General features: G+C 40.4%; 2 protein-coding genes across 3 annotated transcripts in view; both read left to right on the top strand.

The window, feature by feature from the left end:
• Window positions 1-697: 697 nt before the first annotated feature.
• si:dkey-187a12.4 (uncharacterized) lies at window positions 698-7733 on the top strand. 2 transcript variants are annotated; one of them, XM_064932421.1, is made up of 4 exons: window positions 698-1148; window positions 1839-2065; window positions 2185-2344; window positions 3613-4466. In XM_064932421.1, the coding sequence occupies exons 1-4, from the start codon at window positions 854-856 to the stop codon at window positions 3741-3743; spliced, it is 813 nt and encodes a 270-aa protein (XP_064788493.1). In that variant the 5' UTR covers window positions 698-853; the 3' UTR covers window positions 3744-4466. The 2 variants fall into 2 exon arrangements, with proteins under 2 accessions (XP_064788493.1, XP_064788492.1); XM_064932420.1 differs by lacking the exon at window positions 3613-4466 and adding an exon at window positions 4473-7733 and having other exon boundaries at window positions 700-1148.
• A 7652-nt stretch (window positions 7734-15385) lies between these two features.
• Window positions 15386-17006, top strand: part of rin2a (Ras and Rab interactor 2a) — a 71589-nt gene continuing 69968 nt past the window's right edge. The window contains exon 1 of the mRNA XM_064932419.1: window positions 15386-15723. The gene's annotated coding sequence lies outside the window, so the exon portion shown is untranslated. The remainder of the gene's footprint in view (window positions 15724-17006) is intronic.

The following is a 17006-nucleotide window of genomic DNA, read 5'->3' as shown; positions in this document are numbered from 1 at the left end:
TTGTACATATCTATTTCACATGTTTAAGATGAAGCCCGAGTCCACGACTTGGAATTCAGAGTTGGATGAGCGTTCAAAACGACTTTTCCCAATCGGAGCTCATTTTTTTCCAGAGTTCCCAGTTGTCTTGAACGCACTGAAGTCGGAAGTCAGAGAATTTCAAGTTCCCAGTTGTTTTGAACGCTACAAAATATGCAGTCAACCCGTAGGAAATTATTGTTTTGCTGGTGCTATTGGGAAATGTAGTTATTCCGGCCTTCCCAACGTGGGGTCTCGATTAATCTGGCCCGGGGTACACCAAGCTATGGCCCGGCACGTCTTCAGGCCTTCTCAAATTGGACAGTAAATATTCGTAGCTTGGTATGTTGTCAACAAGGTAGCATTGTCCAGAAACATACAAGTATTGTATAAAATATGTTTGAATTTTCAAACTAGTTTTAATTGGGAATGCCATTAAAGCAATCACTTTAACATGAGAAACACAGTATCTTACTCATTGCTACACGATTTTAATTACATCACTTTTGTTTTGAGCCGACTACGCCGTCAGACTGAATGGGGCACCTGGCTCACGCCCGAGAGGAAGCCCGGTTCCAAATCGAATGCAATCAACTTTCCGCCGCTGCACGGGCGCCCGGGTAGGATGAATCGAGCTCCCTCAATGTTCTCGCAACATTACTGTGACGTTGTTGCAACGTGATATCGTGCTATGGCTGTGGACTGTTTGATAACCACTTCCGTTTTCCTCTCACTATTCCACATTTGCGTTTACCTTGAACGATAGAAAGACATTGTAGAAAGGTTTTTTTTTGTTTAAACTAACGTTGAGGAGGTCGACTGTTTGAGGAATTTTATGGAGCAAAATAATGGAGATACTTCTAGCTGGGCGATGCAGCGACGTATGGAAGGTTTGGTCAACAAACATATGGCAGACATAGCTCTAGAAACACTCCAGCAGAGACTTTCAGCTGTGTCCGACGAAATGAACAATCTTGCGGAACATGTCTCGAGACGCTCGGAGGATATTCCCAAAGATGATATTTCAAGACGACCTGATGTCAACTTTGACGTTGAGTCCCTGAGTGCGACGTTTAGCACGGGTGGTGTTGGCGAAAAGTTGTTGATGCCAGGTACCTCGTCATCAGCAGGTAACGTTTTACCCTGATTAAAAGTAGTTCTAATAGTACCGAATTCTTCACTTTGTTTTGTATCTAGCCTACTTGGAAGTAACAAGCAGCGATAAAAATGAAGAATTGCATTAATTATTCAGTTGTGTGACCAATCAGATTCGCAGGATTAATAAATGATCTCAGACTAAATGTTTTAATTGCTACAGTTTGTACGCCAGAATGTGATATAACCAAATATGTTTGTTGTACTGGACGTTACAGGTTTGCCTATACAAAACGTCATCATCGATTTTTCAACTAATCTGGTGTTGCCGACACTCTCAATTCTCGATTCTGGAAAACATTAGTCTTATAAATGTCCAGTTGCAGGTGGTTCTACAAACGCCAGATAACTCTGAAAGACAATAAATCCATGTTTTGAACCGCGCAAAGAGGTTCCTGACATGAACTGCTGCACGTCTAGCATTTCTCAGCATCTTTGCAGGAACTAGTCGTAGCAACAAAGAAAAGTTGAATGAAGAGTTAGCTACAGTTGCCAATGACGCTTACACTCTTGTTTTAGATTGATGGGAGAAATGACTAACTACACCAGGTCTGTTACTGTTCTAAAATGTGACAAAATATGACAAATCAACAAACTAACTGACCAACACAACTTTTTGGGGCCCCTACCTTGACCCCGGTGTCATCCTATCCACTGTTCCTCAGAGACGGCTGCCCAGCGTAAGATAATCTCCTTGCTGGTGGAGATCAAGGAGGAGCAGCAGAGACAGTGGGCAGTGTTGAGGGAGCTGCAGGCCAGGGTTCAGGGCCAGAGCTTTACGGAGGTAGAAGAGGAGGTGGAGGCTCTAGACATCGACATCCCGCTGAGGACCATGGAGCAGCTAGATGACACAGAGAGGCACCTGGAGGATGCCGGAGCACAGAAGAGAATGGTAGGTGGACCGAGTGACGCGATAGGGCTTGAACCAGCAACAAGCACACTACCTACTGTGGTATTATACTGTTACATTATGGTAAGTGATTGTGTTATTAATATATATATATATGACAGGTGTCTCACCTGTCACGGATGGGCGGGGCCACAGTGGATGATGCAGTGCGAAGGCTCATGCAGGCTGTGCTGTCTTTCGCTGTGGGCTCTGAGCTCAACTGGGTGGGCCGCGGCCAGAAAAGGAGCTTCAGAAACACCCGCCTCCAAGGGGTTCTCTTCCGTAAGACTCTATAAAAGATATATGTACACTACCGTACACTACCGTTTGGGGTCACTTAGAAATGTCCTTGTTTTTAAAGAAAAGCTCCTTTTTTTGTCCATTTAAAAATAACATCAATTGATCAGAAATACAGTGTAGACATTGTTAATGTTGTAAATGACTATTGTAGCTGGAAATGGCAGATTTTTAATGGAATATCTACATAGGTGTACGGAGGCCCATTATCAGCAACCATCACTCCTGTGTTCCAATGGCACATTGTGTTAGCTAATCCAAGTTTATCATTTTAAAAGGCTAATTGATCTTTAGAAAATCCTTTTGCAATTATGTTAGCACAACTGAAAACTGTTGTTCTGATTTAAAGAAGCAATAAAACCTTCTTTAGACTAGTTGAGTTTCTGGAGCATCAGCATTTGGGGGTTTGACTCAAAATGGCCAGAAACCAAGACTTTCTTCTGGAACTCGTCAGTTTATTCTTGTTCTGAGAAATGAAGGCTATTCCATGTGAGAAATTGCCAGGAAACTGAAGATCTCGTACAACGCTGTGTACTACTCCCTTCACCGAACAGAGCAAATGGGCTCTCACCAGAATAGGAGTGGGAGGCCCCGGTGCACAACTGAGCAAGAGGACTGAGCAAGTACATTAGTGTCTAGTTTGAGAAACAGACGTCTCACAAGTCCTCAACTGGCAGCTTCATTAAATAGTACCCGCAAAACACCAGTCTCAATGTCAACAGTGAAGAGGCGACTCCGGGATGCTGGCCTTCTAGGAAGAGTTCCTCTGTCCAGTGTCTGTTCTTTTAACCATCATAATATTTTATTTTTATTGGCCAGTCTGAGATATGGCTTTTTCTTTGCAACTCTGCCTAGAAGGCCAGCATCCTGGAGTCGCGTTTTCACTGTTGACGTTGAGACTGGTGTTTTGTGGGGTACTATTTAATGAAGCTGCAGTTTCCAGCTACAATAGTCATTTAAAACTTTAACCATGTCTATTTCTGATCAATTTGATGTTATTTTAATAGATCAAAGGGCATTCTAAGTGACACCAAACTTTTGAACGGTAGTGTGCATATTTATATTTTGTTGCTTAATTCCATTTAGTTTTAACATTCACTTTTCTCTGTTTTGTTTTTCCAGCTTTCAGTTTTAAAAAAATAATCTGTTTTCACTCCCAAAGTCACATTTAAAAATATATATATTTTAGATGCAAAGAAATTTCACAAATTAACTTTTAACAAGGCACACCTGTTAATTGAAATGCATTCCAGGTGACTACCTCATGAAGCTGGTTGAGACAATTCCAAGAGTGTGCAAAGCTGTCATCAAGGCAAGGGGTGGCTACTTTGAAGAATATAAAATATATTTTGATTTGTTTAACACTTTTTTGGTTACTATATGATTTCATAGTTTTGATGCCTTCACTATTATTCTACAATGTAGAAAATAGTAGGTGTGTGCCAAATTTTTGACTGGTACTATATATATATCCATGTATATAATTGGACCCTTTTAATGCAAGTGAGCACCAGCAAGAGACTGTTTGGTTAGCAACGTTTCTGTAGCGCTTATGATTGCAGAGTTTGCAGAACAAATGGCAACTGGATTGTTGCAAATAGTCATGATATAATTAGCCCAGGTAGGCATAGGCTACTTTGTTGTTAACATTTAATTGAGAAGGTTTTAGGTAAAGCCTTTCCATCTACCAGAAGACTGTCGTCATTACATTAGCATCATTAACGGCTGAACAAAATGGTAGACAAATGCGCGCACACAGACGGGCATTTCTGTGCCATTGCCTCTTCAGAAAGTTGAAGGAAAATATCAATCACTGATTTGTTTTTTATTAATGTTTTGTGATAATCTTAGGAAAATTCATGATTGTTCAATACATTTTTTTTTAAATATTGTTAAAAAAATTTGTTTCTGGATTCCGTGACTCTGGCTCATTCTCCACAATGCAGACGTTATAGGTCCATACTATCATACCTTACACATACTGGGATGCATGGATGGATGGATCATTAGAAGGATTCCGATCAGTCTCCATACAGACAAAAAGAGACATTTGGAAAGTAAACCTCGGAAGTTAATTTGGATGCAGCACTGACCTCTACTTCTGTCACTTTAGGTGCTCTGAAAAGAACCCCTGTGGGCAAAGAGGCCACACATCATCAGTTTGCAGACGTGGTGAAGAAATGGCTGCGGTACACCCCGTTCAGACAGGGAGGGAGTGGTCGACGGCTTTACAAACCGCCTGTCGAGTTCCTGTGTCCAAATGAATGTGTAGGTCTGCCTACACATCTGCCTACACATCCACAGTAACGCTCAATCAGCTTACCGTAAAACTTCAATTACATAGCCCGGGCATTTATTTGCTTAAATCACTGAACACAACAGGTGCTTATTAGAGACAGGCATTTATTTCCTTAATGCATATTTTTTTGTTTTTTTTTAACCTTTTATTTAACTACGCAAATAATTTTTACAATGACGGCCTACCCCGGCCAAACCCGGACGACGCTGGGCCAATTGTGCTCCGCCCTATCACATCACGACCGGATGTGATACAGCCTGGAATCGAACCAGGGACTGTAGTGATGCCTCTTGCACTGAGATGCAGTGCCTTAAACCGCTGCGCCACTCGGGATCCCAACTAGCAGTTTCTTATTTACATAGTTAATTGTTTAATTTCAGCATTAATTTCCATTTCCCGCACTGTTATCATTTGCACATGTTTTTTTTTGCCTTTTTTTGGGAGGGGGACTTTTTTCTTTGACAGAATACAGTCGTGGCCATAAGTTAATGACACAAATATTAATTTCCACAAAGTTTGCTGCTTCAGTGTCTTTAAATATTTTTTGTCAGATGTTACTATGGAATACTGGAATACTGAAGTATAATTACAAGCATTTCATAAGTGTCAAAGGCTTTTATTGACAATTACATGAAGTTGATGCAAAGAGTCAATATTTGCAGTGTTGACCCTTCTTTTTCAAGACCTCTGCAATTCGCCCTGGCATGCTGTCAATTAACTTCTGGGCCATATCCTGACTGATGGCAGCCCATTCTTGCATAATCAATGCTTGGAGTTTGTCAGAATTTGTGTGGTTTTGTTTGTCTACCCGCCTCTTGAGGATTGACCACAAGTTCTCAATGGGATTAAGGTTTGTTTCCTGGCCATGGACCCAAAATATCGATGTTTTGTTCCCCGAGCCACTTAGTTATCCCTTTTTCCTTATGGCAAGGTGCTCCATCATGCTGGAAAAGGCATTGTTCATCACCAAACTGTTCCTGGATGGCTGGGAGAAGTTGCTCTCTGAGGATGTGTTGGTACCATTCTTTATTCATGGCTGTGTTCGTAGGCATAATTGTGAGTGAGCCCACTCCCTTGGCTGAGAAGCAACCCCACACATGAGTGGTCCCAGGATGCTTTACTGTTGGCATGACACAGGACTGATGGTAGCGCTCACCTTGTCTTCTCCGGACAAGCTTTTTTTCCAGATGCCCCAAACAATCGGAAAGGGGATACATCAGAGAAAATGACTTTACCCCAGTCCTCAGCAGTCCAATCCCTGTACCTTTTGCAGAATATCCATCTGTCCCTGATGTTTTTCCTGGAGAGAAGTGGCTTCTTTGCTGCCCTTCTGGACAACAGGCAATCCTCCAAAAGTCTTCGCCTCACTGTGCGTGCAGATGCACACACACCTGCCTGCTGCTGATACTGGTGGTACCCCGATCCTGCAGCTGAATCAACTTTAGGAGACGGTCCTGGTGCTCGCTGGACTTTCTTGGGCACCCTGAAGCCTTCTTCACAACAATTGAACCGCTCTCCTTGAAGTTCTTGATGATCCGATAAATGGTTGATTTAGGTGTAATCTTACTGGCAGCAATATCCTTGCCTGTGAAGCCCTTTTTGTGCAAAGCAATGATGACGGCACGTGTTTCCTTGCAGGTAACGCACGGTTGACAGAGGAAGAACAATGATTCCAAGCACCACCCTCCTTTTGAAGCTTCCAGTCTGTTTTTCTCACTCAATCAGCATGACAGGGTAATCTCCAGCCTTGTCCTCCTCAAGACTCATACCTGTGTTAATGAGAGAATCACTGACATGATGTCAGCGGGTCCTTTTGTGGCAGAGCTGAAATGTAATGAATTTGTTTGTGGGGATTCAGTTCATTGCATGGCAAAGAGGGACTTTGCAGTTAATTTCTATTCATCTGATCACTAACATTCTGGAGTATATGCAAATTGCCATCATACAAACTGAGGCAGCAGACTTTGTAAATGTAATATTTGTGTCATTCTCAAAACTTTTGGCCACGACTAATTGTTCTCTGATTGCATATTCAGTTCTTACGTTCGCCACTAGAGGGCAATCAATATTTCTGGAGGTCTACTCCTGAAGTTGACTGTTTTTGTGCTTGCCCGTTAGCTTGCAGCTGTTTCTTACCAGCGATAAAAATGTATGATTACCATTTTTAAAAGTCATTAAAGAATGATGTAATGTAACAAATCCAACAAACCCTCAAATATTTATGGTAACTTCCATAAACAATTATATTTAAACCCAGTGTTTATTTTAAACAGGTTTATTTGCTGAAATATGTCTTTGCCCTGCTATTTAAAGGGACAGGCGGCTATTTGAGACTCAGCTTTTAATTGAAGATTTACGGTATTCAAATATATTCCAGTGTTTTAAAATTGATGTATTTCTCTAAGTTTGTTACATTCCGTAAAATAAGACATAAATGATACATGTAGGTTGGGCCCATATTACTTCATACAGGGCCGAACCTGTGATCTTTGTAACTTGGACCCCTGCATGAATCATGCATTGATATAAATTGAGGATTTCTACTCAAAGTCCAGTTTATCACACAGTTCTCAAGATTCTGCCCACACTGCACAGTCTCCAATAGACACACCCCATGAAGCTCCTCACCATCACAGATATGTCCGGTATGGTGTGCTATCCTTGTTAATACCTGTGTAATTAATTCAAACCAAATATGCTGCAAAACCTGTTGATAAAAGTTGTATTGCATTTAATGCTTTGAAGGTACTGATTAGTAAGCTTTCCTGCAGATTTTGTCTAATTATTGTAATGAGAGTATTGGCAAATATATAGTTAACCCAATTGGCCTGCATGGCTCATAATATGCCGTGGACATTACAGTTTGAAGTGGGCATGTGTTTTCATCCTCATGAAAACTCAGGCTTCCAGGTTATTCAAATCACCACCTTTCTGCACATTGTCACTCAGTGTTATGATTGAATATCAGAGACGCGAAAGCAATTTACTATATGTTAGTCATATAAATGTCCATATAAGCTTTCTTGTAACAGACATAATACATTGTAAATGTCCATAAATACATTTTTGAAAATACATATTTCTCATTCATTCCTGTTTCCTTGTTTTTGTAATGAAAACGTGGGTCTTTTGCTAGAAAACAATACAATCCCAACAAAGCGGGGTGAACGACCCTGGCCGAGCATTGGCATCAGCGAAGTTTTTTAAAATTGTGTTGGTAAGAATGAGTGGACGAAGGTGTTAAAGAATAATGGAGCTAAAAGTTGGAAATGAACATCAGTTTATTGTTGGAGTGCGGTTCATCAAACTTTTTGGCTGACCTGTATGGAGTGAGATTTGTTTATTTTACAAGTATGTCTTCCAGGATCTGTGTGTATATTCAAGATAACTCACAAATAAATTAACAATTCAACAACGCACAAATATAACTACAATTTGAACGATTTGTGAGCAAATGATCAGAAATCCTTAACATTTACAACTGGAATGTGCATTTGCACATTGAAAAAGTGCTTCTACATTTTGTATTCTACAGAATTGTGGAAAAAGTACTCAATTGTCATACTTGAGTAAAAGTAAAGATCCCTTTAATAGAAAAGTACTCACGTGAAAGTCACCCAGTAAAATACTACTTGAGTAAAAGTCTAAAAGTATTTGGATTTTAAATATAATTAAGTATCAAAAGAAAATGGAATTGCTAAAATGTACTAAAGTATAAAAAGTTAAATGATTAATAATTTCAAATTCATATTAAGCAAAACAGATTGCACAATTTGTATATTTTATTAACGATAGCCAGGGTCACACTACAACGCTCAGACATAATTTACAAACTAAGCATTTGTGTTAAGTGAGTCTGCCAGGTCAGAGGCAGTAGGGATGACCAGGGATGTTCTCTTGATAAGTATGTGAATTGGACCATTTCCCTGTCAAAATGTAATCAGTACTTTTGGGTGTCAGGGAAAATGTATGGAGTAAAAAGTACATTATTTTCTTTAGGAATGTAGTGAAGTGACAGTAAAATTTGCCAAAAATGACTTAAGTAGTACTTTAAAGAATTTTTAGTTAAAGTTTAAATTTAGTTAAAGATTTTTAGTTAAAGTTTACAATACTGCCTGTCTGTTTAATGAACTAAAATATGAACGCAACGTGCAACAATTTCAAAGATTTTACTTAGTCACAGTTCATATAAGGAAATCAGTCAATTAAAATAAATTCATTAGGCCCTAATCTAATCTCTGGATTTCACACAACTGGGAATGCAGATATGCATCTGTTGGTTACAAATACAGTTGAAGTCGGAAGTTTACATACACCTTAGCCAAATGCATTTAAACTCCGTTTTTAACAATTCCTGGTATTTAATCCTAGTAAGAATTCCCCGTCTTAGGTCAGTTAGGATCACCACTTTATTTTAAGAATGTGAAATATCAGAATAATAGTAGAGAGAGTGATTTATTTCAGCTTTTATTTCTTTCATCACATTCCCTGTGGGTCAGAAGTTTACATACACTCAATTGGTATTTGGTAGCTTTGCCTTTAAATTGTTTAACTTGGGTAAAATATTTCAGGTAGCCTTCCACAAGCTTCCCACAATAAGTTGGGTGAATTTTGGCCCATTTCTCCTGACAGAGCTCAGGTTTGTAGGCCTCATTGCCTGCACACACTTTTTCAGTTCTTCTCACAAATGTTCTATAGGATTGAGGTCGGGGCTTTGTGATGGCCACTCCAATACTGTGACTTTGTTGTCCTTAAGCCATTTTGCCACAACTTTGGAAGTATGGGAAGTATGCTTGGGGCCATTGTCCATTTGGAAGACCCATTTGTAACCAAGCTTTAACTTCCTGACTGATGTCTTGATGTTGCTTCAATATATCCACATAATTGTCCTACCTCATGATGCCATCAATTTTGTGAGGTGCACCAGTCCCACCTGCAGCAAAGCACCCTCACAACATGATGCTGCCACCCCCGTGCTTCACGGTTGGGATGGTGTCTTCAGCTTGCAAGCTTCCCCCTTTTTCCTCCAGACATAACAATGGTCATTCTGGCCAAACAGTTCTATTTTTGTGTCATCAGACCAGAGGACATTTCTCCAAAAGGTACGATCTTTGTCCCCATGTGCATTTGCAAAGTGTAGTCAGGCTTTTTTATGGCGGTTTTGGAGCAGTGGCTTCTTCCTTGCTGAGCGGCCTTTCAGGTTATGTCGATATAGGACTCGTTCTACTGTGGATATAGATACTTTTGTACCTGTTTCCTCCAGCATATTCACAAGGTCCTTTGCTGCTGTTCTGGGGTTGATTTGCACTTTTCGCACCAAAGTACGTTCATTTCTAGGAGATAGAACGCGTCTCCTTCCTGAGCGGTATGACATCTGCGTGGTCCCATGTTATTTATGCTTGCGTACTATTGCGTATGACTGTTTGGAAATTGCTCCCAAGGATGACCCAGACTTGTGAAGGTCTACCATTTTTTTTTGTAGTTCTTGGCGGATTTCTTTTGATTTTCCTATGATGTCAAGCAATTGACTCAAATTATGTCAATTAGCTTCTAAAGTCATGACATAATTTATGTAATTTTCCAAGTTGTTTAAAGGTTAGTGTATGTTAACTTCTGACCCACTGGAATTGTGAAACAGTGAATTATAAGTGAAATAATCTGTCTGCTAACAATTGTTGGAAAAATTACTTGTGTCATACACAAAGTAGATGTCCTAAACGACTTGCCAAAAGTATAGTATGTTAACAAGAAATTTGTGGAGTGGTTGAAAAACTAGTTTTAATGACTCCAACCTAAGTGTATGTAAACTTCCGACAACTGTACCTTACCATGATAAAACATGAGGTGATGGCGGCGGATGATTGTCACGACAATGGGCCTCAGAATCTTGTCACGGTATCTCTGTGCATTCAAATTGCCATCGATAAAATGCAATTGTGTTTGTGTCCGTAGCTTATGTCTGCTCATACCATGACCCCACCGCGATCACCAGCTCACAGGACTGCCACTGACTACACCCCTCAAACTCAACTGTGGACCTCGAAGCCAGTTCCACTGATTTATACCTGGGACACTATGTGGGTGCAGTTCATTATCAGGTAGAACTGAAAACCAGCAGGCTTCGGACCTCATAGAGTAAGATTTGCATAACCCTGCTCTAGACACTGGGTAGCCATTTCTGAGATACTGGATCCGGTGTGCCTGGCAATGACGATCATACCACACTCAAAGTCATGTTGAACAGTAACTGTATGTAATCGTATGCCTCAATGCCTGTCTGCCTGCTTTATTTAGCAAGCCACTGCCATGTGACTCTGTCTGTATGAGCGATACATTTTCTTGAACCTAATAAACTGTCCGGTGAGTGTACGTACAGTGTATTCAGACCCCTTCACTTTTTCCTCATTTTGTTATATTACTAATTTTATTGGTCACACACATGGTTAGTAGATATTATTGAAAGTGTAGCGAAGTGCTTGTGCTTCTAGTTCCGACAGTGCAGAAATATCTAACATGTAATCTAACAACTTCACAACAACTTCCTAATACACACAAATCTAAGTAAAAGAATGGAATAAGAATATATACATATAAATATATGGATGAGCAATGACAGAGCGCATAGGCAATATGAGATGAGTAATGCAAGATATGTAAACAGTATTAAAGTGGCATTATTAAAGTGACTAGTGAGCCATTTACTTAAGTAGCCAATGATTTCAAGTCTATATGTAGGCAGCAGCCTCTCTGTGTTAATGATGGCTGTTTACCAGTCTGATGGCCTTGAGATTGAAGCTATTTTTCAGTCTCTCTGTCCCAGCTTTGATGCACCTGTACTCGCCTTCTGGATGGTAGCGGGGTGAACAGGCAGTGGCTCGGGTGGTTGATGTCCTTGATGATCTTTTTGTCCTTCCTGTGACATTGGGTGCTGTAGGTGTCCTGGAAGGCAGAGCCCTGCAGTTGTGGGTGGTGCAGTTGCCATACCAGGCGGTGATACAGCTCGACAGGATGCTCTCAATTGTGCATCCATAAAAGTTTGTGAGGGTCTTAGGTGACAAGCCAAATTCCTTCAGCCTCCTGGGGTTGAAGAGGTGCTGTTGCGCCTTCTTCACCACACTGTCTGTATGGCTGGACCATTTCAATTTGTCTGTGATGTGTAGACCGAGGAACTTAACTTTCCACCTTCTCCGCTGCTGTCCCGTCAATGTGGATAGGGGGCGTGCTCCCTCTGCTGTTTCCTGAAGTCACCGATCATCTCCTTTGTTTGGTTTGCATTGAGTGAGAAGTTGTTTTCCTGACACCACACTCCGAGTGCCCTCAACCCCTCCCTGTAGGCTGTCTCGACGTTGTAAGAACCAATTGCACAGGGCGGGGTTGAAACCCAAGGCCTCAAGCTTAATGATGAGCTTGGACGGTACTATGGTGTTGAATGCTGAGCTATAGTCAATGAATAATATTCTTACATAGATATTCCTATTTTCCAGATGGGATAGTGCAGTGTTCAGTGTAATGGCGATTGCATTGTCTGTGGACCTATTGGGGCGCTAAGCAAATTGAAGTGGGTCTAGGGTGACAGGTAAGGTGGAGGTGATATGATCCTTGACTAGTCTCTCAAAGCACTTCGTGATGACAGAAGTGAGTGCTTCGAAGCAATAGTCATTTAGTTCAGTTACCTTTGCCTTCTTGAGCAAAGGAACAATGGTGGCCATCTTGAAGAATGTGGGGACAGCAGACTGGGATAGGGAGAGATTGAATATGTCCGTAAATACACCAGCCAATATATAGAATACTGCCTTATTCTTATTCTACCAAATTTGTTTCCCTCATCAATCTACACACAAAACCCCAGAATGACAAAATTGAAAAACAGGTTTTTAGAAATGTTTGCAAATGTATTAAAAATTAAAAACCGATATACCTTATGTACATAAGTATTCAGACTCTTTACTCAGTACTTTGTTGAAGCACCTTTGGCAGCAGTTACAGCCTCGAGTATTCTTGGGTATGACGCTACAAGCTTGGCACACCTGTATTTGGGAAGTTTCTCCCATTATTCTCTGCAGATCCTCTCAAGCTCTCTCAGGTTAGATTGGGAGCGTTGCTGCACAGCTATTTTCAGGTCTGGGCTCTGGCTGGGCCACTCAAGGACATTCAAGGACATTCAGAGACTTGTCCCGAAGCCACTCCTGCATTGTCTTGGCTATGTGCTTAGGGTCGTTGTCCTGTTGGAAGGAGAACCTTTGCCCCAGTCTGAAGTCCTGAGAGCTCTGGAGCAGATTTTTTTTACCAAGGATCTCTCTCTACTTTGCCCCATTCATCTTTCCCTCGATCCTGACTAGTCTCCCAGTCCCTGCCACTGAAAAACATTCCCACAGCATGATGCTGCCACCACCATGCTTTACCGTAGGGACGGTACCAGACTTCCTCCAGATGTGACGCTTTGCATTCAGGTCAAAGAGTTCAATCTTGGTTTCATCAGACCAGATAATCTGGTTTCTCATGGTCTGAGAGTTCTTTAGGTGCCTTTTGGCAAACTCCAAGCGGGCTGTCATGCTTTTTACTGAGGCGTCGCTTCTGTCTGGCCACTACCATAAAGGCCTGATTGGTGAAGTGCTGCAGAGACCTTCTGGAAGGTTCTCCCATCACTACTGAGGATCTCTGGAACTCTGTCAGTGACCATCGGGTTCTTGGTCACCACCTCCCACCTCCCTGATACATCTAATTATTTTTTAAATATTAGATGAGGGTTGTTGATATTAGCAGCCTGTATTCAATTGAGAGAGATGCTATGTTACTGGCTTCATGACATGAATATGCATAACCATCTTGAGACAACTCTGATATAAAAGTGTTTTTCTTAAAGTTGCAGGGATGTCACATGTCCTACTTATGTCAGTACACTCCTAACAATTTAAGCATTGCAAAAATTGTATTTGTTCAAATAAACCTCACATAGCAAATAAGCCATACTTATTTTTGCTGACCAAATTCGACATTGTCTCATTGACGTCAATACAAAAATTCCTTACTTGTTGGGAAAAACAATGAAAAATAACTCACTTTTCTGCTGAGTTGGGCCTAACGCTAACCCTCTCTCCCTCTCTCTTCCTCTTCTTCTCTGTCTGATTGAGGTATAAAATAACAAGTACCCTTGCCTAAGTAATTCCAAAACGTGGCTAGAATGGATACAGCTTTTGTGAAATTAAAGTCAAAAGTTAGATTAATTTTTTGCATTTTAGCTAACCTTAACCTAATTATCGTAACATGCTACAAAAAGTAAAATGTCTGACAAGAACGATGTATTCCATAGAATCAAAACCGCAATTCCAGGTGAAGACATGTGACGTGAAAGGCAACAGGGATTAAATTTCGGCCGTGCCTACGGATCACTGAGATACACTACGATATGGAGTTTTCACATGACTGGGAATACAGATATGCATATGTTGGTCACAGATACATTTTTTTTTAAATCGGCCTCGGGACCCCTGTATATATCCCCCGCTATTGTTATTTTACTGCTGCTCTTTAATTATTTGTTACTTTTTTTAAATAATGTTGTTGTTTTTTTTTTCTTAACTGCATTGTTGGTTAAGGGCTTGTAAAGTAAGCATTTCACTGTAAGGCGCATGTTGTAGTCAGTGCATGTGACATACAAATTGATTTGATTGGATCTTGTCACAGTATTTCTGTGCAATCAAATTGCTATTGATAAAATGCAATTGTGTTCGTTGTCGCTTATACCTTTCGCCATGGGGTACTCTGTTCACAACATTGACATCAGCAAATCGCTCAACGCACTGCCAAATTCTCTAAAACGATGTTGGATGTGGCTTATACTAGAGATATTAACATTAAATTATCTGGCAACAGCTCTTTTGGATATTCCTGCAGTCAGCATGCCAATTGCATGCTCCCTCAAAACTTGAGACATCTGTGGCATTGTGTTGTGTGACAAAACTACACATTTTAGTGGCCATGTATTGTCCCCAGCACAAGGTGCACTTGTGTAATGATCATGCCGTTTAATCAGCTTCTTGATATGCGTCACCTGTCAGGTGGATGGATTATCTTGGCAACGGAGAAATTCTCACTAATATGGATGTTAACAAATTTTTGCACATTTTTGAGAAATAAGCTTTTTTTGCATAAGGAACATTTCTGGGATCTTTAATTTCATCTCACGGGACCAACACTTTACATGTTGCGTTGATATTTTTGTTCCGTTTTTTTTAATGAAGTTACAACCTTCTCTTTCTGTCTGTTGTAACGCATATTGCAGTTGCACAAGCAAAACACATTCCTTACACTGGGCAAAAACAATCATCGTTTTGTCTGATGATGTAGGCTAATCGTTATAGTTGTAGACTGCCTGTTTGATTCGTGCTTATGTTTACAATGCTGAGAACTGTTTGTACGAACATGTTGATAATGTATTTTGTGTAAAACATGTGAATAACTTATCCCCTCATGAAAAAAAGAACATGAAATCGTTCTTATGCTTAATGAGGCATGGATTGCAATAGCTAAAAACAGTTTTGTGGACAACATCAAGTTTGTAGGAAATCGCACTTTTGCTTAGTAGCTTACTGAGGGAAGGCAATAGTTCGAACAGTTTTCTACAACATGAAGTTCTTTGATGAGACAAAGGCAATCAAGTACGTGGGCGGCAGCGGAGCACTAAGTACAACAGCCACGTAAAAAAAGAAACATGCACATGCGCAGAAATAGCGTTTGCAAATTAACATACAAAACTCCTTATCCTGCAACTCCGTCAGGCTTTTGTTTTGTTCTCCAGACGTTGATGCCCGAGGAGGTCGTTTGCGCCGTGGATGAAGGAAAGAAAATTGAAAGGCACTAAGGGCAAATCTTGGACGGAGCCGACTCGGGAAAGGAGCGGAGCCCAACTTTCTACGATGAACTACACCGTAATTTCAATGACACAGAAATAACTTTTCATTTATATTTTACTACATAATGATAGGCTATTATATAAGCCTACATACAGCAGGGTTGTCGGTTTAGGAGCTCAATTCTGCCGACTGGGCGTGCACCTATGAAAGAGGTAAGTTTTCAGTGTGTTGACAAATAGGGTTCAGCTCACACAACTTTTTTTCTCATATTATTTCTCAATTTCCATGCTAGCAAGCCTGTTTGCCAGTGTAAAAGTGCATGTTTTGACAGTAATAGGTCCTACTGTATTTGTTTGCCAGTATTGTCCCTGACAATCCTCCATCACGTATCCCTCTCTGAGGAATGGAAAATGAATATTTCCTCCGCTACTGTACTAAGTTACACTTGTCGCTCGAGACACTTACGAAATGGCGTGAAAGTGTGTTTATATGTTTTAATGGTTTATTGAAGTTGTAGGCTAGGACACTGGAGCGAGGCCGAGCAAGCCCCCCTCCCCCCCCCCCAGCTAATCTCATGCTATTTTGAAAGCGAATTTCATGCTATTCGACACATTTTGCAATGAGGCGGAGTTAGAATTGAGCAGTTTTAAAGCTATTTTCTTGTAATTCCAAAATGGCTAGGATGTGGTTATTCACCACCTATTTATTGCCTGTTTTAGCTTCGATAGAGAGATGCAGTGTCGTGAGCGCTGAGACACTCCGGTCAGGGACAGAGATATTGTAACTGTAAACTGAACTGTGGGCCAACTTCATGTGCTCAAATACAGTTACTTTCAGACCCCTTGGATGTCTTTACATTTGATTGTGTTACAAAGTGGTATTAAAATGTATTTAATTGTCAACAATCTACACAAAATACTCTAATGTAAAAGCGGAAGAAAAATGACTGACATGGTTGACATGATTTTTTTATTAATGACTAAACCTTCCTCTGTCCCCCATACATGCAACATATGTAATGTCACTCAGTCAATTATTGAATTTCAAGCACACATTCGACTACAAAGACCAGGGAGCTTTTTGAAAGCCTCATAAAGAAGGGCGGTGATTGGTAGGTGGCTAACAATAACAAATCAGACATTGAATATATCTTTAAGCATGGTCAGTTTAATAATTATCCTGTGGATTAGTGCTGGGTGGCGATATGGCCAAAATCTCATATCCCGATAATGATACATATCATGATTTAGCACATTCTGTGAATTCAATTAATAAATAATTTATATAAAATGACCATGTAAAGGCTGTTTTCGTATTACATGTTGAATTATACTCAACAAATAAAAGGTACTTACTCATTTGATAACTTTTCCTTTTATTTAGAACCTTTGGGCAAATTTTCAATGTAGCATGTAACAAAATATAAAATATCAATGTATAAAAGGTAAATAGAAAACATTTCAACTATAGTTGCAAACAAAATAAATATAGGCCT

This window comes from Oncorhynchus masou, chromosome 23, assembly GCF_036934945.1.
Source record: "Oncorhynchus masou masou isolate Uvic2021 chromosome 23, UVic_Omas_1.1, whole genome shotgun sequence".
NCBI classification, from domain to species: Eukaryota; Metazoa; Chordata; class Actinopteri; order Salmoniformes; family Salmonidae; genus Oncorhynchus; species Oncorhynchus masou.
This window is presented reverse-complemented; position numbering and strand designations above follow the sequence as displayed.